The sequence below is a fragment of the Ochotona curzoniae genome, unplaced genomic scaffold (genome assembly GCF_017591425.1).
Source record: "Ochotona curzoniae isolate NIBS_2020 unplaced genomic scaffold, NIBS_Ocur_1.0 contig_4754, whole genome shotgun sequence".
Lineage (NCBI taxonomy): Eukaryota > Metazoa > Chordata > Mammalia > Lagomorpha > Ochotonidae > Ochotona > Ochotona curzoniae.
In genome coordinates, this window is record NW_024466378.1 from 1,026,807 (window position 1) to 1,050,743 (window position 23,937).

At 45.1% G+C, this 23,937-nt stretch overlaps 1 protein-coding gene across 1 annotated transcript in view; it reads right to left on the reverse strand.

Moving 5' to 3' along the window:
* Positions 1–219: 219 nt before the first annotated feature.
* The window catches only part of TBX19 (T-box transcription factor 19), a 28,937-nt gene continuing 5,219 nt past the window's right edge, over positions 220–23,937 (reverse strand). Inside the window, exons 2-8 of the mRNA XM_040987537.1 lie at positions 18,433–18,697; positions 16,937–17,071; positions 12,943–13,004; positions 10,475–10,536; positions 8,354–8,542; positions 4,357–4,492; positions 220–533 (exon numbers count right to left, since the gene is read on the reverse strand). Coding sequence (XP_040843471.1) covers positions 239–533; positions 4,357–4,492; positions 8,354–8,542; positions 10,475–10,536; positions 12,943–13,004; positions 16,937–17,071; positions 18,433–18,697 — 1,144 coding nt within the window. The 3' untranslated portion in view covers positions 220–238. The remainder of the gene's footprint in view (positions 534–4,356; positions 4,493–8,353; positions 8,543–10,474; positions 10,537–12,942; positions 13,005–16,936; positions 17,072–18,432; positions 18,698–23,937) is intronic.

The following is a 23,937-nucleotide window of genomic DNA, read 5'->3' on the forward strand; positions in this document are numbered from 1 at the left end:
GGTACTCAGTGATGTTTAATTACTTAAGCATAAGGATAAGCTGCAAAGGAAATGAGGATGCGAAAGATGTAAAGATGCAAGACACTAAATCACAGCATCACCCGAGCAAAGGCGTCTCCCAGCAGGCTTTGTCATAGCCCACCCTGCCCGCCAGCTCCTGGCTGATGCACTGTGATCAGCAGGTGGATTCCTAAGCACTTTACAAGCTCTCTGCTGACGGAGGGTCCTGGGATCCTCTCTAACTGTCCAACGAGGAGGGAGAATGGCCCCCACCCCCACCTGGGCCACCCCAGCCAGGGAAGGGATGCGAGGCCACTGCTGTCCAGGTGGACACAGCGATGCTGGTAAGCGAGGGCTCCGCCAGAACCTCCACGCCAGCTGAAGCAGGTACTTGAGCAGGGAGCACAGACGGGGGTGACGTCACGGCTGTGTTACTGAGAAGAAATGCTCCCGAGGCACTGGCATGCACCTCTGGGCCCGACCCCACAGGGCCCCCGGCGCCATTGCTGATGGTCCACAGGCACGGGTAGGCACTGCAGAGACACAGAGAGAGGCAATGTTGGATGACCCACTGGTCAGTCAGTTCTCTTACCTAGATGATGAAACTTGGCCCAAAGTGGCTTCTGAACATACTGACTTGACAGGCAAACCAATTATACCCTCGCCTAACAATATACCCCTGTCACCAAGCAACTGAGCCTCAACCAGTCAAGGCAGGTAACCCCTCAAGCCAACCCCAGGCTGAAGACTACCAAATTCTGCCCAAAGAGGGTAGATGATTGGATTGCATATCCAGGTCCTCCCTGTACTATTGTTTCCTGATTATACAATTACCATGTTGTAAGGAGAAGGCGGTATTGTTTCTTTGATCCAGGATGCTGCCCTGCTCTGCAAACTTTTGCATGCTCAAGTAAGCTTTGTTCCGTTTAACTGGATTCCGTTTGTTTTGTTTTGTTTTGTTTTGTTTTGTTTTGTTTTGTTTTGTTTTTCTTTTAACATGTGGGACAAGCAGATACCCAGTGGTACCCAGGGACACAGATCAGAAGAGGGCTTCTAGCAGTGGCTTTCTTTCCAGCTGTGACAAACTGGCCCTGCTTCTGCAGAGAAGCCCATAGAAGCAATACGCAAAATAAAGATGAAATGAGTTGTTCTGAGGTCCACATTCCAATGCTGCCCTTGAGGCTCACAAGTTATTGGATTCTGAACATGGCATTTCATCTCTCTAGGCCTCCCGTTTAGCCCTTGTGATGTAGGTAGTGAGAGGAAGGTACAGAAAGTGTGTGACCTGTGAGTGTGCACTCTTCCTGACCTAGAGAGGCGGCATGGCAACGACAGCCAGGACATACTGCTGTCCAAAAACCCCGGGAAGAATCCGCGCCCTGCCAGTACTAGCTTCGTGATGTTGGCCAGACTGTTGGATATTTCTGAGCCTCAGTCTCCTCACCTTCATCTTGACATTCCTTTATCCACTATACCATCTTCATCTTTAAAACGATTTCACATAACTCACAGAGATGTTATGAGGCTTATGAGAAGGCGTACATGCGCCTAACCCTTGGCACTCAGGAAATCGCTGGGATCCGTCCGTCCATTCCTGCACTCCACCAGTCAGCTCTGGTCCCTGGCAGGCAGACTAGGGAACTGAACCACTTCCTTCGTCTTCTTTACTTCTAAGAGTATAGCACTGCAGCACACTTGCTTACACACGGGAATCACTTAACAAATGTTTAAAAAGTAAGCCTGATTCCTGGGTCCAGCCCTAAGAGATTCTGATTTCACTTTGGCTAGCCAACAGCCTGGCTGTCGGGACCTTTAAAAAAACCTCCCAACTAGTTACAGTAAAATGTTCCTGCTAAACTAGAACCCAGATGTGTGCGACTGCAGTTGGGACACGTAGAATAGCTGCCAAACTTTTAAGCCTTGATTCATCAATACATCCTGGCATCTTGGACTTTCCACATTGACTGATAGCGCATGGTTTGATAATTGGCTGGTTACCCAGTGATCGCGATGCATGCATTTGCTTTTTCTCTGCAAAATCTTCATGGAATAAGGAATGGGTCAAACACACTAAAGAAGAAACCAAAGGTAGAGATGCCACCCTCCTCTGGACCATCCTTCAGTTACTATAGACCTGCTTGGGCCAAATCAGAACGCAGGAGTCCGGCCACAGCTACCTGAGCCCACCCAGCTTGCTGGAATTCCAGAAGAGAATCTTCAGCATCCTTTGGGGATCACGTCTGATGCCTTTTGGGCTGGTGAAAAAGCCATGAGCCGAGGTACACAACTGACTGTGTGGCCAGAAGCTCCTGCACTTTATTTTCTTCAGCAACGAAGAAAGGAATTGCAAAACATGCCTGGTGGATTTCTTGAGTTCTATAGATGACTTCTGTAGGGTAGCTAGTACCGAACTTGATACATGATGATTTAATATCTTCTACTCATCTTTATTCTCTTTCTCACTTCCTACCACTGCCCACATCAATGCTTCCCCTTGGAGCCTCCAGATCAGCATTACTCTGAAGAAATAAAAAACAAGCCACAAATGCCAGCCACCTATGTATGTTTCCATTTTCTAGTAACCACATTTAGGAAAAAAAAAATTGGTTGTGAATATTTTATGTAAGTAAAGATATTCCAAATAACATTTCAACATGCATTTGATGTCAAAAATAGTACCAAGATTTTCACTTCTTGCTTTATACCTCTTGTTTTATACTACTTGCATCAGTGCCCTGTGTATATATGACACTGACAACACAGCTCAGTCTGCACCAGCTGCATTTCAAGTGCTCCACAGCCATTGTGCCACATATTGGAAATTTGCCGCATGCAGCAGTTGGTGGCTGCTGCACGGGACAGCATGGCTCTCCACTTCCTTCGTGAGCCAGAACAGCTAAGCGCATACTTGGAATGCAGAATCCCAGGCTCCAGCCAAAGCTGCTCATCAGATCCTGCATTTTACACAACCCCAGATGGTTCTGACGCGCATGCAAGTGGGACATGGGTCCTCTGACATCTCCACAGGTCCCATCCTCCAGCTTTGCGTCCCTTTGGATCTTCTCAAAGTCCTGCATGTCTGTATGAAAGGTAAAAGCTGACATTTATGTAGAATAATGCTGTTCTACCTAATGTGTATTAGAGCACATTTTCTCGTTTTGCTCCTCGGCCATCTGTAATTCTGCAGAGCAGCAGCTCAAATTATTTCCCCATTATAGATAAGAAAGCTAAAGCTTATATAAAGTCAAAAAAAATCACCCCAAGCCAAAAATCCAGTGAGAGATAGAACTGAGACTCAAACCCAGCTCTGCCAGATTGTAGGGTGTCTTACTTCTCTACTTTCACTGCATGGATTTCCAGAAGTCAGACCAATCGGTCTCCAGTACAAGAATTATACCAGGAGACCAACATGCCCCTCTTAACCCTGTCACCAGGGTTGTGAGCCAGGCACCTACAACCCTTTTAAACATAGGCAAATGACAGAATTCCTGCTTTCTTGGGGTATATTTGCTTTTTTCCCTTTCTGTTCCCCTTTTGTTCCCCTCCAGGCATACATATTTGCTATCATCACAGCCTAATGCCTCTCTGTTCCAGACAAAAACAACCCTGCCCATAATGTCTCTTTCCTTTAAAATATTGTCCATGCCCGCAATGCTAAACATGTGACTGTTTATGAGGAGCTATGCTATAGTAATAATATTGGAGAATTTGGTGGGCAGGGATGGAGCAGGGGAAATCCCAGGGCCTATGCAACTGTATCATAGAATGATGATAACAATTTTAAAAGAAGCTAAAATATATAGAGAGAATATACATTATATATATACCGTATATAATAATAATATATAATATATGTATATATTATGTGTGTAAGTGTATATATACATATATGTATATAATATGTGTGTGTGATTATATACATTATAAAATTATATGTCTATAAAATGAAAGAGAGTATACCCCAACAAGAACTTTTCTACCAGGCCTGGCCTGTGTGGAGGTCTAGTAGCTAAATCCTCATTTTACAAGTACCAGGATCCCATATGGGTGCCAGTTTATGTCCCAGCTGCACCACTTCCCATCAAGTTCTCTGCTTATGGCCTGGGAAAGTAATAGTAGATGGCTCAAAACCTTGGGACCCTGCACGCAAGTGGAAGACCTAGAGGAGGCTTCTAGTCCTTGGCTTCAGATTGGCTCAGCTCCAGCCATTGCTGCCACATAGGGAGTGAACCAATGGACAGCAGGTCCATCTTATTGTCACCTTCATTTCCAAGGGGCCCAAAGTTTAGACCAAAGAGTAAGGAAAGGATGAACCTTGATAACTGGTACCAAGCAGGTTGAAGATGATGCTCTTACCTAGGCCCTGCGTTGATTGGTCCATTGGTGTGGGGTACAGAGAGGATACTGCCATGGGGTGTCGAGGATAAGGAAGTCCAGCTGTCGGGTCCCGAGAAAACTTGCAGGTTATTGCTTGAGCTTTCTATCAAATTCACTTTGGGAAAACAACAATAGTTCAATTGATGGAGCACATGGAACACAAAAGCCTACGGGCAATGACATCATCCTGGGGTAAAATCATAACCATGGCTTGGGCTATAGGGACCAACAATCTGTTAGCATTTTCTGAGGAAAGCAAAACAGCGGAAGGCACTGATGTCTATTACATGGCAACCATATGTCAGGTGCTGCTCATCGCTGATTCTTCACAGCAACAGCCTCCCATCTCCATTTTATAGATGAGGCTCAGAGAGGTGCAACTTGCTTTTTGTGTCTCGTTTCATCCTAGTTACTCCCCTATTTGGATGGATTGTAGAGTCATGCCCTCAAGCCAAGCTAAGGGCCACCAGAGCCCAGATGAGATTTCTGAGAGGCAAGACCTTATCCTTCTCAGCAGTTCCCAAGTAGATGACAACATCTCAGGCTGACTTAAGCATCTGAAGAATACTGTCTTCTCGCAAAAAAATAAAATACAGAACTGCCTGGTCTCCCTTACTGTAAAGGGAGTCTTAAAAAGTTGAATTCATACATGCATAGAGAAAAAAAAACAGTGGTCTCCAGAGCTGGGGGGCAATAAGAAGTGGGCCAAAGGATACAGAGCCTCAGTTACATGGGATGAAAAATCTAGACATCCAATGAAGAGCGTGAATGCCATGGTTCCTAGTTTCTACCGTGTTCTGGAAATTCATTGGGAGAACAGGTTTCAGAGGTGTTCACTATAGTCAAAAAGGAAGAGGAAATGGGCAAATTACTCTTCTTGACTACAGTCATCAATGAACATGCATCGTGATGCAACCTCAAGGACATGCAACTAAGGGGCAAGAAACAGCACCTTCTATTTCTTGACTCTCCACTCGCATACACAATGTAAATATAACAGAGAGCAAGAAGAAGTGGGGGAAGGAAGGGGAGTTATCCCTGATGCTGTGATTTGAGTCATGTGTTAGAGATTAATTCCTAGTACAACAGTGTGGGGAGATGAGAGGTAACCGGGACATGGGGACTCTGCTTTCATGAGTGGAACCATCACGAGGGTGGGTTCACTCTCTCAGAACTGGATTCTTCCTAAATGGAGGATTTCAGCCCCCTTCCCTCTCTCCCACCCACAAGATGCTTCCCACCACTTATGGTGCTGGAAAAAGGCCCTCGCCAGAGGTCAAAACCTTGACCGTGGATTTCCCAGCTTCCAAAACTTGGAGGGTATAAATTCCCATTCTTTATACATTACCCAGCGTATGGTAGGGTGTCACAGTGGTACAAAATGGAGAAATGCAGCTGCACATGACCTGGCAGGTGCAGCCTCTTCAACATCAGACCTTGTGTCTCCCTCAGGTCCCATTCCCCTCTACACTCTGCTGCAAATATGTTCCCCAGCCAGCCCACATGCCTTTTCCTTACCGGGTCTTAACTCACACCATTGCTTCCACCTGCAATGGCCTGCCCACTCACACCTCTGTCCTCTTCTAGTCAAGGTTCAATTTAAATTGTTTAGAAGACATATTTATATACGCATGAATTTGAAAAGCAAAATTGCAGAGAAAGACAAAAGGTTAGACAGACAGAGATTTTTTCTATCCACTGGCTCACTCCTCAAATGCCCACAACAGCCAGGTCTGGGCCTGACTGAAATCGGGAGCTAGGAATTCCATTCTGGTCTCCCCATGGACGGTGGAGGCTCCAAGCTCTAAGGCCATCCTTTGCCACTTTCTCAGGGAAGTTAGCAGAAAGCTGGATCAGAAGGGAAACTTCTGGAACTCTGATATGGGATTCCGATGTTGCAAGTGGTATACCACAACCTTTGCTCCCCAATTTAAATTTTAACTTCTCTGGACAGCCTCTGCTACCTACCAGATAAATCTAGCTGTTCTTTTTTTTTCCTGAATACCCATGGCACTCTGGCTTGCATGTTTTATAGGATGCCTCTCAAATAATATGCCAATGAATCACCAGGGGATCTTGTTAAAATGGAGGCTGAACTCCAGGAGTAGAACCTGAGACTCTGTTTCTAACAAGTTCCCAGGCGATGCTGCCAGTCCAAGTACCACACCAGAGCCCTCACTGTGTGGTATTTATTCTGATTTATTTATGTGCAAGTATTTTTGTAGCCCTGTGCTCCTCCCATGGCCTCCCTGCATCCAAATCACCCTCCTGTGCCCACCGCCTAGAAAACCCTGTGTAAGGCAGATGATCAGAAGACATGTTTTCTGTAGGACCACAGGAAACAAGGAAGGAGATGAGGCATCACTCAGCTTCGGATATCATTAAGCCCCGCATTCTTTCCCTATTGGTAGCAGCTATTGAGGTTGCTGGGAGGAGTGCACTAAGGGACACAAGGACAGGTGGCTGGTGACCAGGAAAGCCACCTGCAGATGCAGAGTTCAGAGCATCGCTAACAAAGGAGAGAAGTTGGAATCTACACATGCTCTTCCATGTCCTAGCCATGGTCTGTAGTTATTTGTCTCTTTTGGTATTCACCTTTCCACATTATAAAGGAATCTCCGTAAGGGCAGGGTCTTCATCCACCTTGTCCATGTGCCTAAAGCAAAGCCTGGCACACAGTCAATCCTCAACACATATTTGTTGCCTGAATAACTGAATCAAAAACTAAACGCTGTTTTGATTTTTTCCTTCTTTCTGCAAATCTACAGATCAGGCAAGATCTGGGCACACACTAGGCCAAGGTACACAAGACACAGCTTCAATGAAAAGAAAACACACTCAGGGTTAGAGAGCTGGCTAGTGGTTAAGACGGTGGTTAGAGGATCATAGACCTCATAGGAGTGCCTGGTCCAGATCCTGGCCCATCTGCTTACAGTCCAGCATCTTGCTATGGCCATCCTGGGAGACAGCAGTAGTGATGATTCAAGTGCTTTGTCCCCTGCCAGTCATGCTGCAGACCCAAATGGAATTCCAGGTTCCTGGCTCCCATTTGGCCCAACACTGACTATTGTAGCCATTTGGGGAATGACAGATCTCTCTCCCTAGTTCTGCCATTCAAATAAATAAATAAAGGAAGCTATTTAAACTTTAGAAAAGAAAATCATAAGGCAACAATTAGGACAAGTGCCTGGATTCTGCTCCCAGATCAGCTTCTTCTAAGACAATCTGATAGGCAGTGTGATACTTCAAGTTAGGTTTCTGCCAGGCATATGGCAGACCTGGTGCAGCTTCTGGCTTCCAGCTTTGACCCACCGCTGGCCATTCCAGGCATCTAGAGAGTGAACCAGTAATGGAAGCATCTTTCTCTCTCTCTCTCTCTCTCTCTCTCTCTCTTTCTCCCTCCCTTTCTCCCGCTTTAAATTAAATAAACAAATAAGGTATGCAAGCAGTAACCCCAACCCACAAAAATAATGACTGCAAGCAGTACTTGTGGTTGAGCTTGCAACCTTCACGTCAGCTAATCTAAGGCCTGCACGTACAGTGCTGCAGCTTCCCCAAGGCCTCCGTAATAGATGTCTGACACTGAACCCAGCAATCTCTGGACTGAGCCACAATTACACCTGTAGAGACGAGCCAAGTGGCAGCAACAAGCCAAGCTCCCTGGCCCACGCAACCTAACTCTGCTCTTAGAGATCAGCACCAAACTGCCAGGCTGCTGGGAGTTTGATGCTGAGAAGGAGACTTTCATGCTCATTCTTACAAAATAATTGCAAGACACTCACACAATATAACTAGGTCATCTATGATTAGCATATGAACAATAAAAGGAAACACACAATGGCAATACATAATAACAGCGCCCGTAACACATACGTTGAAAGAAAGATGCTCCTTCTTCAGCTCCTTCCTCCCGGGTGTTTGCCCACTTCTCCCTGCTCGCTCACATCCCATGGGTTTAATTAGCAGAGCCACATACCTGAGGGAGAGTGGTTTCGATGCATGTACGCGGAGGGGTAGGGAGCTGGCCGGTGTCCTCGGAGGCCGGAGAAGTGCTCACAGCCAGGGTGGGTGTGGGGAGCAGGCAGGGGCAAAGGAGCAGCATACTGATAGTTGGTGTTCCCTGTTGTGCACATGCCCTCAGGATTGGAGAAGATCCAGCCTCCCACTAGAGCAAAGAAACAGAGTCCACACTCAGGGTCAGGGGACCAGCTCATCCCTGTAGAGACACCACCACACCTGGCACCATGCCCCCTCCCCAGGGAATCTGCCCCTAAGGAGATGACAACAGGGCATATCCAAGCATTCTCTGAATGCAATCATTCAGAGAAATCCAACGTTTGGGCTACTTTCGATTTGCATTAAAATAAAAGTCCAGGAGGCAGCATGCATGAGGGTAATTCAGAAAGTTTGGGGAAATAGGAATGGGGACAAACTTATTCTGGTGCAAAAATTTTTTTGAAATTCATTCCTATGAAGGATCTTCAAAAGTTCAGACCCTGAGGTTGGTGAAATCGGCAGCATTTCAGAACTGCCCAAACCACCTGGACAGAACCCTCGGAATATGTACACATTGGGACTCTGGATTGATATGAGGTGGCTGTTCCTCATCCCTGGTACTGGGCCGTGTGCAAAGTCGTGAGTGGTTTCCCCCTTTGTCTCTCCCCTTCCCCCAGAAACAACAAGAAGAAATGACAAATTTAGAAGCAATGAATTCACCCAGTTTTCCCTGAACCTCGATCCTTCCTGCCCTGATCAATCATGTAATCACTATTTTTTAAAAAATAATAAAATTCATTTTTTTTGGAATTAATTGACATGGTATTGAGTAATCAATACGTTATAACAGTGCAAGTTCTTAACCACATCCTGGGACCACTTCATTGATCCTTCAATTTTTGTTTGTAGACAGAACCTGCTGCTATACACCTTAAAGTGGCTATTGGGTACTATTCAGCTGTCTCGTGTCTGCTTTCATTTCAGTATTTAGCAGTTTATTGTGTTGACTCATAATTTTGCTGAACTTGGTAGATTTTAGGAGAGTCTAAACTGGCTTATAAATCTAACAAGGCATATGTCAACAGTTGAGGTGCAGAGCAGTTTTAGGAGGGGGTGTGCAGAGAAATCTTCAATACCCTAGTGAGGAGTAACTAATCTTTGTGTCCTACCTAGTAAGGTATAAGTGGATCCACGCTGATCATTTCCTGTTTGGTTCTAAGCTTTCCTTGTATTTCTCTGACTATCTATTCTAAAAAATGTTCACAGACAATGAATAGTATGAAACCAATAGGCATGGGTTTCAAATACTTTCTTGACAACAAAATAAAGTGTGCAGGTTGGTGTGATGATGCAGTAAGCTGAATGCTGCTAGTGATGCCAGCACCCCAGCTGAGAGTGCCAGTGTAAGTTCTGACTGCTCCACTTCTCATCCTGCTCCCTAATAATACACCTCAGAAAGCTGCAGAAGAGGTGCCAGGCGTGTGGTTCTTGGCACCACGGGGGGAACACAGATCTGGTTCCTGACTCCTGGCTTTAGTCTGGCCTATATATGGCTGTTTGCATGCACTGGTATACCATATGGGTAATGGTTCATATCCCAGCAGCCCCACTTCCCATCCAGCTCCCTGCTTGTGGCCTGGGAAAGCAGTCAAGGACGGCCCAAAGCCTTGGGACCCTGCACCCGTGTGGGAGACCCGGAGGAAGTTCCAGGCTCCTGGCTTCGGATTGGTGCAGAACCGGCCGCAGCGGTCACTTGGGGAGTGAATCATCGGATGGAAGCTCTTCCTCTCTGTCTCTCCTCTCTCTATATCTGACTTTACAATAAAAATAGATGAACCTTAAAAAAAAAAAGAAAGCAGAGCCTAAGTGGTTCATCATTTCCATTCTTATACCCTATCTAGACTTATGGAAGCCCCATAAGCTGATGAGCACGGAGTCCTGAGCATTCTGTAATGGGCATGAACTTGTCTACAGCAGAATACCACGTCCAGTCTAGATTGGGATCAGACCTTACACAGCCATGCCAGGTGCTGTGGGTGTGCAGGGGAGTGAATCCAAGAACATCTCCACTCACTTCCCAGCCAGTGTTCACCCAACTCACAGTGAGAATACGTCACGTGCTGGCTCTCAGAGACTGCTTCCGGGACGTCTTTCAGGTGATTTCTGAAAAAGCAATAAAAGGGCATTGTGGGTGTCCAGCTTTTCTGTAAGTCCAGCATAAGTAGATTGTCTATGGAGAGAAATAAGTTGTTTTTTTTAAAAGATTTGCTTTTACTTATTTTAAAGGAAACAAAGTGAACAAGGTCTTCCATCTGTTAGGGGTGACTGAGAGCGAGAGAGAGGCAAGGAATTTCACAGTGTAGGAAAAGAGTTTGGAGCCTGGCACAGTAGCCTAGCATCTAAAGTCCTCGCCTTGAATGCGCCAGGATCCCATATGGGTGCCGGTTCTAATCCCGGCAGCCCCACTTCCCATCCAGCTCCCTGCTTGTGGCCTGGGAAAGCAGTCAAGGATGGCCCAAAGCCTTGGGATCCTGCATCCACACGGGAGACCCGGAGGAAGTTCCAGGCTCCTGGCTTCGGATTGGTGCAGAACCGGCCGTAGTGGTCACTTGGGGAATGAATCATCGGATGGAAGCTCTTCCTCTCTGTCTCTCCTCTCTCTATATCTGACTTTACAATAAAAATAAAATAAAATTGGAAGGAAGGAAGGAAGGAAGGAAGGAAGGAAGGAAGGAAGGAAGGAGGAAAGGGAGGGAGGAAGGAAGGAAGGAAGAAAGGGAGGGAGGGAGGGAGGAGTATGGCAGCCAGGGCTCAAACAGGCACCCATGTGAAATGCAAGCACAGCAGACAGTGGCTTAGCCTGTTACCCCACAGTGCAGGCCCAAGCAATGTTTCTTGAGATAAGAAATCCAAGTACCTTTTTTACTTGAAGCTATTGTCCTTCCCTCATCCTTCCTCCAAGTCACTATTTCTAAGAAGCACACTTGCTCTACAGGTTGCACTTTTACTGTTACTCTTTTTACTATATCCAGTTGCTAACTGTGGTGGTGAAGCAGGGCTCAGTGGGTGAAATTTAAATCATTGAGCTGGAGAATCTGTTGTGAACCTCACAGACAGGTTAAACAAGCATGCAGTGATCATCCTCAGATCTGACACGTAACCCAAATATCTAAAGGAAAACATGGCAGAATAATCTCTCATCCTTCCAGCTGAGTTTTATTGTTCTGACACCTCACCTGGCATCAATAGCCACAAAGAAAAAAAGAGCAAACCACAGAGGAAGAAAAATCCAGGATTCTTTTCCTAGGAATGCAATGCATAACAAATTAGAAAAGGGAATAAAGAAAAACAGAAAGGCAGGCAAGTTGTAAGATCAAGCAGCCAGGAAATGACAAAGCTAAGACTCAGAATCTCTCCCTCAAAGTCCTAAATTATTTTCACGAGCCTACACTGCTATCATTTTGAATATAAATTCTGTCATCTCACACACTAGAGTTTTTTTAATCTGGAAAAGGCATAGGTGCATCATCAAAATTTCCTCAAATATTGAATGACAAATTGCTGTGACACATCATTTTAAACCTCTCTCCATCAACCTAGATCCTTTAAGGTAAAAGGAAAGGTTAGACAGCTATAAGCATGATTGGATTCAACACTCAGTGAAATCTGTACACATCAAAGGCATTTATATTTGTGTGTTAGATCCTGTCAACAGAACAAAATCACAGATAAGCCCCATTCTTTTTCCCTCTTTCCTTGAATGAAAAGGAAAGATACAGAGATGTCAAGTCATTGGTCCAAAGTGCTAGAACCATCTCTCACATGTCCAGAAGTCTCAGACATCTCTCACCTGCCCAAGATGAACCTCCTGCCACACCTCATAGTTGCCTATGCTAAATGTGGCCTTAAAAAGAACAATTGATTAAAACCATGTTATTCAGATGTGATTGGGAGAAAGGTAGAGTATACTATTTGAAAATCGAAGTCAGGGTTGACATCCTAGCACAGCAAGTGGTTCCTGCCTACCACACCTGCTTCCATGTGAGCACCAGCAGCTCCACTTCCAATCCAGCTCCCTGGGAAAGCAGCAGAAGAAGATGCAAGAGCTCCTGCCCCTGCCATCCACATGGAAGAAACCGGAAGAAGTTCCAGTTTCCTGGCCTTGTTTTGGTCCAGCTCCGACCACGGTGAACCATTTGGGAAGAGAACCAGTGGATGGAAGATGATCTTTTTATTCCCACCACTACCATGACTGCCCCCGTTACTCTGCCTTTCAAACCGCTAAATAAATATTTTAATGGAAATCATTTTTTAAAAATATGATTGCACTACTTTCAAGAAGCTACAGTAAGGCAGGCTGAAAAACTATTTCCAGCTAAGGGTTCTTCTGAGATCTATTATAAGGAACAGGTCATTATAATTTAGTTTAATTTTGTTTGTTTTATGGACTACTTAATGAAGTATTGAAAAACACATTTATGTCAAGATAATGTAAGTACTAATAGTCTAATTCATTTGATATTTTTGGTAGTCAACTTAATATGATTTTACCAAAATTTCTCTACTTACCTTTCCTTGGCATCCAAGAAGGCTTTGGCAAATGGGTTGTACTTGATTTTGAGAGCTGTTATCTTGAATTTGCAAAGATAAGAAGTGTTAGTGAAATAGGAATAACAGAACCCTTTGTCTTCACTTGTGAATTTTGATCAGACTGGATGCTCTACCTCTTCATGCTTTGCTTTGTTTTGATTCCTGCACTAAGTCACTGATGCACCATCTCTGACAAAGGACATTTTGTCCTGACACATGGTGAAAATGGTAAATGCATTTAAAGTAACCAAAGAACAGAGAGAGCATTAGAAAGGAACAAATCTCTACTGCACTAAAAAATTATCATTCATTTTCAGCAATCACTGAGCAACCAACCCAGGTCAGGGGGGAGCAGCACAGGTGTGACCTCACCTTGGAGAGTAGAGCTTAGCATCAATGTCCTTGTGCTTAAACAACCACTAATGCCCTGGGCCAGGTCAATGGAAAAAATAAACCATTGCTCCCATCCACTGTAACTAGATTTATTGCACTTCGGTTTGTCTGCTTCATTCCTCCTCAGAGCTGTATGACATAGAGGAGATGGAGAACGAGGCAGAGATGGGAACAGAGACACCAAGCTAGAGACAAGGATGGAGATTTGTACAGAGATGGAGAGGCGGGTGAAGATGAAGAAAGAGAAGCAGATGTATCCTACGAAAGAGATGCAGAAGAAGATGCTTATACAGATGATAGACATGAAAATAAAGACCCAGCTAGACACTGAGACAGATTTTTTTGAAAAAAGGAGATAACAGAGGGTGACAGAGAAAGATGGAGATGGAAGAGACTCAGGCAGAGAGGGAAAACGGAGGAAATGGAGACAAAGATGGAGAGAGAGCCAGAGTTAGAAACTGAGGGAAAGATGAAGATTTTGATAGAGAGGGAGGCAGAGGCGCAGACAGAAGCAGAGATAAAGGGTGAATAGAGATGGAGAGAGAGATAGAGGGAGACATTGGATGGAGGTGAGGCTACGGATACTGAGAGAGAGAGACACAGAGATAAAATGAAAGAAATATTTTAATTTATTTTATTATTTTATCATACATTCCCATTTGGCTCTGGCCTAGTTGTCATCTGTCTCTACTGCCACATACATGGCCTGAAGTAAGAACACATTTATGTATGCATTCCAATATTTGCATCATCTAGAACAATACCCAACAAACATGGGCTACTTAAATAAACGTTGGGTAGGACATTTCTGTCACCAACGGCCTGAGAATCGCTGCTCTCTGATGAAGGAGGCCAAGCAAAATGAAAGCATATCCCTCTCTGGCCCAAAACTTGTGGAAAGAAACCGGGAGAATTTGGGGAAAGAACTACAGAGTCAGATAGGTGTGACCTGGCCATTTTCTTCACTAAACTTGAAGAGGTAGGGCTGAAAAATGATGGTAACAACGGGCATAAGGAAAAGGTTGGCCTTGCCCCGAGTTCCCACCCTGCCAAAGCCTCAGTAAACACTGCCGAAGGGTTCTGGGGCAGATGCTAAGAGCTTGGTTGTCCTGGAGCATGCTTAAAACCCCCAGTAGACACGCCAGGCGGGGAAGCTTGCTGATCAGGTGGCGGGATTCAAGTAGGTACATCACACAGGTCCATCCAGCACCTGCAGCCAGGAAACGCTTCAAGAAAATGTTCCCCCATCCAGCTGCCAACTCCCAACTGCGAGAATAAGCTGCACAGGAGAGGGAGGAGGGCTTTCCTTGGAGATTGGGGAGGCCAGGCGACAGCCACACCTTCCCCTCCTACACCCAGAATCTGGAGACGAGAAGCAGAGTAGGGATGGCTGCCAGGCACCTGTTGAGTAACTGTGGGTTCCTTTCTGCTCCCACAAAGTCTAGCAGGGGCTCTGCCAGGCGACCAAAGTAGTGTTTCAAAGGAGGACCTCGGTGCAGAGAGCTAACTCTGCAACCTAATCACCCAGAGGTACTCCGAGTGTTGTTTTCAAACCTGGATAATCCCCGGAGTCCTTAAAAACACAGATTCTAGAGAGCATCCTTGGAGGCTCGGCCTCATGTGGTTGGGTCTTTGAAAGCTTCCAAATAAAGACATGCAGATTCAAGCTGTGAGATGCTGTGTTTTGACCTCTCAAAGTATGCAAGCTGCAAAAGATGGGCAATGGCCACTGTTGATCGTGGGGTGAAGACTCTCAACAGACACAATTTTTTGAGGGAGACAATGCAGCAGCATCTGCCAAAAACCCTAACACCTGTTGCTCTGACAGTTGCTTATCCGAGTGTTCACTCATGCTAGCAAGCAGGTACAGACACCAGGACATCCAGAGCAACAATTTTTAACAATAAAAAACAAACAACTGGAAACAATTCAATCTCTGACTCTGGTGGGGGGGAGGGGTAATTGCATGAAATATCATATTAGCCATGTAATTTAATACTGTGCCTGCATTGCAGAAAGAGCTGACTATGACCACATTGAAAATATCCATAATGAGCCCGGCAAGATGGCACAAGCGGTTAAGGTCCTCGCCTTGCACGCCCAGGATCCCATATGGACGCCGGTTCTAATCCCGGCAGCCCCACTTCCCTTCCAGTTCCCTGCCTGTGGCCCGGAAAAGCAGTCAAGGACGGCCCAAAGCTTTGGGACTCTGCACCCGTGTGGGAGACCCGGAAGAGGCTCCTGGCTTCAGATCGGCATAGCATCGGCTCACGTGGGGAGTGAATCATTGGACAGAAGATCTTCCTCTCTGTCTCTCCTCTCTGTATATCCGTCTTTCCAATAAAAATAAAATAAATCTTTTTTAAAAAAGAAAAAAAGAAAATATTCATAATGGACTGCCAAATTGGGAGAAAATTTTTCAGTTTAATATCTAGAAGATGAGTCATGTATAGGGAAAAAAATCTATAGTTGTATGTATTATGATGCTTTTAAAAGTTTGTGGAAAGTGGCATTAAAAATGATGAAATTTTCCACAAACATTTTGAAGATCTCTCATATATTCATATACACATGGGAAATGAATAGGGGAAAAAGCATAGTGAGCCCTTATCTGTTAGCTACATAGCAAATAGGATTGTAAAGGCAGAAAAAAATAGTACCTATTGGGAACCAGAATTGTGGACACAGCAAGTTTTGCTGCCACCTACACCTGGCATCTCCTATGAGTTCGAATCCTGGCAGTCCCACTTCCAGTGCAGCTCCTTGCTAATGAGCCTGGATAATCCACAGCAGATGGCCCGAATACATGAGCTCCTGTTACCCACGTGGGAGTCTCAGATGGCCCAACACAAGTAAACCCAAAGATGGAGGCCCTCCCTCTCTCTAACTCTGCTTTTCAAATAACTATATAAACATTTTTAAGTAGGGCATTTTTTAAACCTTTTTATCCTTTCTTATAATGCATATGTCAAAGTACTATTGGTTTATTATATGATTTTCAAATAAACACATATTACTTTTGAATGTTTTAGACCTAAATCAGAAAAGCCCAAGTCTCTCCAGATTATCAGGCCTAAGAGTCCTTCGAAACAGGGCTGGACCCCAGAACAGCTCACAGAGACTCCACATTCCTACCACTCAGCCGGAGTGCAGGCAAGAGCCTGACCAGGCTCAAACATTAAAAACTAATTGGGTAATCTCATAACAAAACCCCAAGGACAATGTCCCTTGGATCAGTCCCATTGATTTGCTCATAGAAAAGGAGACCCATCCCAGACTGCCCAGCTTTGTGCGGGCCCAAAAGCACTAAGGACCTAAGAATGAAGACTCCTGAGTTTCAGCAGAATCAGTTGTGTAACACTGCCTGGCTGTGCATCACGACAGGACCCACGCTGGGACTGGAGCAAATAAGCAAGAGAAAGTGGAGAATAGCTACCCTGGAGTTGAACTTCTCCACTGAATATATCTGAATCCTGGAAGCATCAGCATCCAGGCATGGTCACGGCAATCCAAGCACCCCTCTGGCCCTACCAGCCACACTCACTGGGGTGACATCACACCCACAGCCACACACACTTACCTCTTCGTTCTGATAGGCAGTCACCGCTATGAACTGGGTTTCGGGGAAGGAGCAGTTCATTACCATGCGGTGTGTGCCTCCAACGCGCACTATGTGAACCTGTGGCTCATATTTATGCAGAGAATTCAGCATTATCTGTTGAGGCAGGAGAAGAAAAGAAAGAAACCAAGCCAAGGCTTGTGTCTTACGGTTAATAAATGAATTAAAACCTTTGACCAGGCCCAAGGTCAAAACCCATCCTGGTCTGGGATACACAAAACCAAATCCTAGATGACCTGAGCTACCAGCACCCCATCTAAGAAATTAATGAGGGGAGAGACTATTTTCAAAAATCCCAGGGAGGGGGCATTGCAATGAAACTTGGGCAGGTGCATGGGATGGGTTGCCTAACAGTCGTTCTTCAGCCTGTCCCACTTTCTGCCTACAGCCTGACTTCGTTTTTAAACCTTCCCTTATTTTTTTAGGACAACAACATAGATTGCAATTCATTGAAACACACTGGGTTTTTCCTTCAAATGAAAAACCCTAAGAACTCAAAACACAACGGTTGCATTTTACAAGTGATTCATATGAAGGGTTTATGCAAAGCCTCCAGTCACGAAGTCTGTTGGGCAATAACAATTTTATTTCTTACTTGGATAAAGAACTGGAGCTTTCAGAATCTCACAAAGGTTTGGGTGGCACTGCGTGCACCTCCTAACACATGAATTCCACGTCTCCTTGCCAGCTGAGCTCAGGGAAGTCAGGATAGGGCACAAAACCAAGGGCAAGGCCAAGCAAAGAAGGAGGATAGCACAGAGGACCTGGGCCACATGTTCCCAGCTGTGTCTCCAATTCCCTATATCAATCTGCATGGTGTAGAATATCTAACCAACCTTACCCCGTAAATGAACGTTCATGGTCTTTCCACAGAAAATGAGAGGGAAAAAAGCCCCCCAAATCTTGTTTACTCTAATTGGAGTCCTTACATAAAACCTTCCTTATTTAAGGTTTGTTTGGATTTTCTTTTTTTTTCTGACAAACTAAAGCTGATTGAATATTGTATTGATAATTATCATAATGCCGAAGTGGAGGTAGTAATTATTTCATTTAGGAGCAGCTTTTTATTAAGGTATTTGTCTTTTGCCAACATGCCACTTACACCAGAAAAAAAAAAAAAAAGAGGGGGAGGGAATGACAAAACCCCGGTACTGCAAACATCTCTCTACAGGGCCTGGGTAAAAAGCAGGGCACAGAAGACAAAACTATGAAAAGAGCCCTGATGATTAAGTAAACTACTGCACTCCCGCACTCTCCACATCAGGAAGTCCATTAAAAACTGAAAGCACCAATTAAGAGCTGTTTATTCCTGTTTACATTTGGGCTCCAGGGAATAATTGGTTTCTGTGGAAGAAGAGGCTAGTGAGGACCCCTCTAATTGCCTAAATGCACCCTTGATATTTCTTGATTGGTGTGATGGGGACGCCAAACCCAATGTCCAGGCGACCTGCCCGTACCTGCCCACCTCCGTTGAGCTTGTTGGTCAGTTTCACTTTGCTGAAGGAGATGGGAGCTTTCATCCAATGGGCTCCAAAGTTGGGGGAGTCGGGATGGATGTAGACACAGCTGTGGCTGGAGACCTCGGGTTTACCCGCAGGCACCCACTCGCCATTGACGTACTTCCAACGGTGACTGTCCGTGGGCACAAAATCCAACAGGAGGGAGTACATGGCATTGGGGTCCAACCCCGTGACGCTGATCTTTAGGACAGGGAACATCCGTCTAAAAGAAAAGGCAGAAAATTAAGGCTCTGGTTTCAATACAGTTTGGGTATCCCTGCCATGACCCTGCAAAGAGTTAGTCTGGGTCCCCAGGAGGGCACCATGCAGGACAGGGTAGGGCCTGCAGGGAGGTCATTGGATCACTGGACCAAGGCTCAGATGATGTGCCCCATCAGGGGACTGTTACAAACACCGAAGTTTGGGCTGTACTGCCCTCCCTCGCTCCTCTTGAGATCCACCAAGTGTCGAGCTCTGCCACTTCCTGCCATCACTTGGGTCAGATGCCAAATCAGTGGAGACCACCTGATCTTGGATTTTAACCTCCCATGCCATGAGCCAAATACATCTTTTCTCTTGGTTAGTTAACTATCTCAGGTGCTCCACCACGTGCTGCAAAATGCTGACCAATCCATGGAGTGGCAGGAGGGATACTAGCAGACTGCTTCTTCTTGTCCAGTTGTCTGTCCTCTCTAAGACCTTCCAGGGAAGACCCTGGGAGGGGAGGCCTGAGAACACAGGGCCAAGCCAGCAGCCTCCATTTCACTTCCAGAGCCTCTTTTCATCAGGGCGCTTGCTGCAGGGATTTGACCTGGAATGCTGTACATCTAAAAACCACTGATGCCGGAGGAGCCTTAGCCAAGATGCTCTCATAGTGGCCTTTTGTCAAAACTTTCTACCTGGCAACACATGTCACACCCCAGCCCGTCCCAATCTCACAAAGAATGCTACCACTGCACAACAGTAGCAAAAAGCTAATTTCATAGTAAAGAAAGTGTCTGGAACTCTTCTTGGTGGCGCAAAGTTAGACTAGTTCCTATATTTTTTCAGGGGAAAAAAAAGATTTCTTTTTATTGGGAAGGCAGATTTACAGAGAGAAGATACAGGAAGACCTTGCATCCACTGATTCATTTTCCTAATGGCCACAATGACCAGAGCTAAGCCTATCCAAAGCCAGGAGTCAGGAGCTTCTTCTGAGTCTCCCAAGCGGGCACAGGGTTCCAAGGTCTCAGGCCATTCTCCACTGCTTTCCCAAGCAACAGGCAGGGAGCTGGAAGGGAAGTGGAGCAGCTGGGAAATGAGCCGGCACCATATGGGATGCATGCCCGTAGATGGAGGATCAGCCAGTTGAGCCACTGCATCAACCCGTAGACTAGTTCCTTTCTTACAGTTTCTCCGAGTCTTCATTATACTAATGCATTCTGTGAACCTTGAAGGAGAGGATGTGGGTTTGTGAACTGACCCTAAGCTGCATTGGGCCTTCTTCCAGCCTCTAGAACAACAATAGTAAGATGACACACTCTGCATTTGGCCATATTGTACAGCCTTTGTTTATTACCCTAAGGCATAGCAGGTTCTTTGAATTTTATTTGCCTTTTTTTCTGGTTTTTTTTTTCATTAGTATTATTATATTCTGCTTGCCATTTGTTGACATCATTACCTAATGAAGTGATAGACACATCAAAAATATAAATACATAAGTTTTTTTTAAGAGAGAGATTAAGGCCCAACTCGGGCATTGCATGCTAATCCTCTGTTGTGCTGGCATCAGTTCAAGTTCCGGCTGCTCTGCTTTCAATCCAGCTCCCTTCTTTTGGCCTGGAAAAGCAGTAGAGGATGGCCCAAAGCCTTGGGACCCTGCACCCAGGTGAGATATCAGGAAAAAGCTACTGACTCCCAGCTTCTGACTGGTCCAGCTCTAGCCATAGTAACCATTTGGGGAGTGAACCAGAGCATATGAGACTCCTCTCTCTAACTTTCATGTAAAATAATTAAAATCTTATGAACAAAAGATCATGCTCACAGATATTTGGAGAAGGTATGCAAATAGCCAACTTCTGCTTCTAGAACGTTTTTGCCACCCCTAAAAGGACCTCCGTGACCATGAACAGTCTCTCCCATATGCACCCCTGATCCCCTACCTCTAGAAAGAAAGCAGACACATGATTCCTGTCAGAAGAGTGGCAGAGTTGAGGTTCTTGGCGCTTCCAGCTTCCAAAATCATTGGCCAAGACACCATGGAGGAACAGCGCCCCAGCTGGCCAGCTGGAGGGCCTGGCTGTCCTGGCGACACAGCCACACACTCAGAGCCCGATACGGGAACAAGACCTCACGGGAATTACTTCACAGAATCCCTCCAATAACTTTACAAGGCTTTCTAGGTTTGTTCAAGTTGTGTGTAAGCAGATGAATCAAGTGAAATTTCTAGTAGGGAATCATCCCAATTCAGTAAGGACTCCTTACTCCGCTCCCACAGTGAAGAGACGATTGTCCTTGCATGTCAGCTAAGATGATGACCCCCTTCAGGGTGGCTGCCCACATCATATCAAACCTTCCCACTGCATTTTCTTGCTTTCTTTCGTCCCTAGAAGGTTTTTCTCTATTATGTTCTCTGACTTCTGATTAAACTATTTTCATTTATATTTTAATATTTTCAATGATCTCATCATGCATTGTCTTTTAAATTCCATTTCAGTTTTCCACAAGCTTTTTGAAGCCCCATTGTATTGGCCTAGTGTGGACACCAGAAGTCCCCCTGCAAGTACAGACATCATGTGCCAAGCATCCTGAGGGTGGGCGGCAGCAATGACCACAGGATCCCTGTCTGGATGTTTATACGAGGCACACTCAGTGTACCTCTGCCTCCCAGGCTAGCGCTTTTTCTAAAATGCTAAAGATTATTATTTTCTATTTTTTATTTTGTTTTTTTACATTTACATTCACATTGTGGGTCGCTCCAACTAGGCTGCAGCTCCCACTGGTTTATGTGAGGGCCGAGTATGTGCTGGGCAGCAGGCTGGACTGCAACACCCATTGGTTCCAGTGGAAGCCAGGGCCGAAAACAGAATCAACCCAGCGATTGCAACCACCAGCTGATCAGGGCGATGGACTATGCCAGGCCCTGTACTTGCTAGTACATACAAGAATCTGGTCTGAGAACACCTCGGACAAAGTTTGTTTGGGGTTCTCCCCAATCAAAATGCTAGACTCAGAACCCTAACCATGAAAAGTCAGAGGACAGAACAGGTCAATCAACCATCTCAGCTATATGTTGGCAGCAAAATATGGGGCAAACAGAGACTCTATGATGGACTATGTCAATCAGTGGATTTTTCAAAGACCTCATCGTGCTTGGAGTGGCAAGATTGGCAGCAATTACTAACTGGTGAACTATCAAAACCACTTGAGTAAGAACCTCGGAGCATACCCTACAACTGGGACCTGGGGAGGGTGGGAAATTGGGTGGCCCTTCTCCCTTAATACTCCCCTTTAAACTTGAAGGAAATAATAGTCTTACCCACTTTCCTATAGCCCTTGAACCTTTTTACCCCAATTAACTACGTAAAGATTGTCAAAACTATAATAAAAAACATTCTTCAATAAAAAAAATTTTACTTTGTTTTATGATCTAGTTCCATAAGCCCTTCCCTCCCCCACACCATTGAATTCTCCTCCAGTTTTACAATGGATGTCCTTCATGAACTGTCACAAGTCCCTCATGCTATTATGGAAGTGTTTTCTGACAATGTAGGCATGGACATTGTCAGAGAGTCCATCATCTTACTGTTAGGATGTATTCAACTCTTTCACGGGGAGTCCATCCTTGGTCTGTATGCATAGAGACATACAGCACTTTGTCTTCATATCTGAACATATCAGTCCCCGCTACACTTCCATTATATATCCCCTAAAATACATACTTTCTAGAAATACAAGAATATCTAGGGCCAGTGCTGTGACTTATCAAGTAGAGCCGCATCTGTGACACCAGTATCGCATATAGGTGCCAATTCGAGTCCTGGCTGCTCTACTGCCAATCCAGCGGTCTGCTTATAGCCTGAGAAAACATCAAAGGATTGGTTGCTCAAATGCTTAGGACCCTGCATCCACATGGGAGACCTAGAAGAAGTTCCTGGTTCCCGGCTTCGAACCAGCCCTGCTCTAGCCATTGTGACCGTTTGGAGAGTGAACCAGCAGATGGAAGCTTGCTTGCTCTCTCTTTCTCTCACTTTTTGTAACTCTGACTCACAAATAAATAAATCCTTTTCTCAAAAATACGAGAGTCATGTGTATAACTGTCATTTCATACACTAAAGTTTAAACTTGTCAAAGTTTTCCCAGTAGGAATGTATAAAATGAGTAAAGTTTAAAAATAAAAAGGAAGGAAAAGAAAGAGAGCTCATAGAACATATGACTGCACCCCCATCACCCCCACTCAGTCTCCGCACTCATCCCCGCTTCACCCCTGCTCCCACTGCCCCCACACCTGCCTGCCCATGTCCTGAACTGCCAGAAGAGGGATGGAAGCCGAAAGGCACAGCAACACACATGGTATCTTTACAGTATGAGATGCTAGGAGAGCATTTCATATCGCTCTGCTAGGACTTGTTGGTATGTTGTACTCCACTGAAGTCTTCCTGTACCCCAAGGAGGTAAGCTCTGTTACGCTTATTTAACAGATGAAGATATTGGGGCTCAGGACACAAAGGCACATGCTCTGCTGTATTCCACCTCCACTGCTGCTTTTAGAATTACATCTATCACACGGTCTGGCCACAGCGAAAGGAGAAGCTCCTTCTGTATTGTTCCAAATCTTATACACTTATTTACTCATTTGACAAATGATTTTTTTAGCACCTGTTGTAGTTCAGGAGCTGTTCTAAGTAAAGATGCAATGATTTGAAACATCACAAGCTCAGCTTACAAAGTTGACATTCTAAAGAAGTCAGGTCACAAAAATGCAAATGGTTATCAAGTTTCAAATGTACATCAATTTAGACCACACGAATGCCACGAAAGAACTAAGATGAGCAATGTCACAGGGGCGGACTAAGAACGGAACTCCTTCAGCCAGATCTGAACAGGCCGTAGGTCGGTTAGGAAAGCGACATTTCAGCTAGCACCTGAAAAATGAGAAGTGAGCCATGCTAAATGCCAGGCAAAGGGAACAGCAAGTATAACAGCCTTGAAATTCAAGTAAGTATGGTCTGCTGATAAATTAAACAAGAAGGTCAGAGTGACTAAGGCAAAATGAAGGGAAAATCCCAATTTTCATCTGCATTGTAAAGCATTATCTCTCTCTCTCTCTCTCTCTCTCTCTCACTCTCAAAACTCTGCCATGCTGAGGGTCTCTCAGAGAATACAAAACGCTTTTCACTCCAGTTAAAAATGTGTGAATAGCTTTTCTTCTTTCATGCTCCATTCAGCTCTGTACTTGATGCTTCAAAGAAGCCATGATCACAT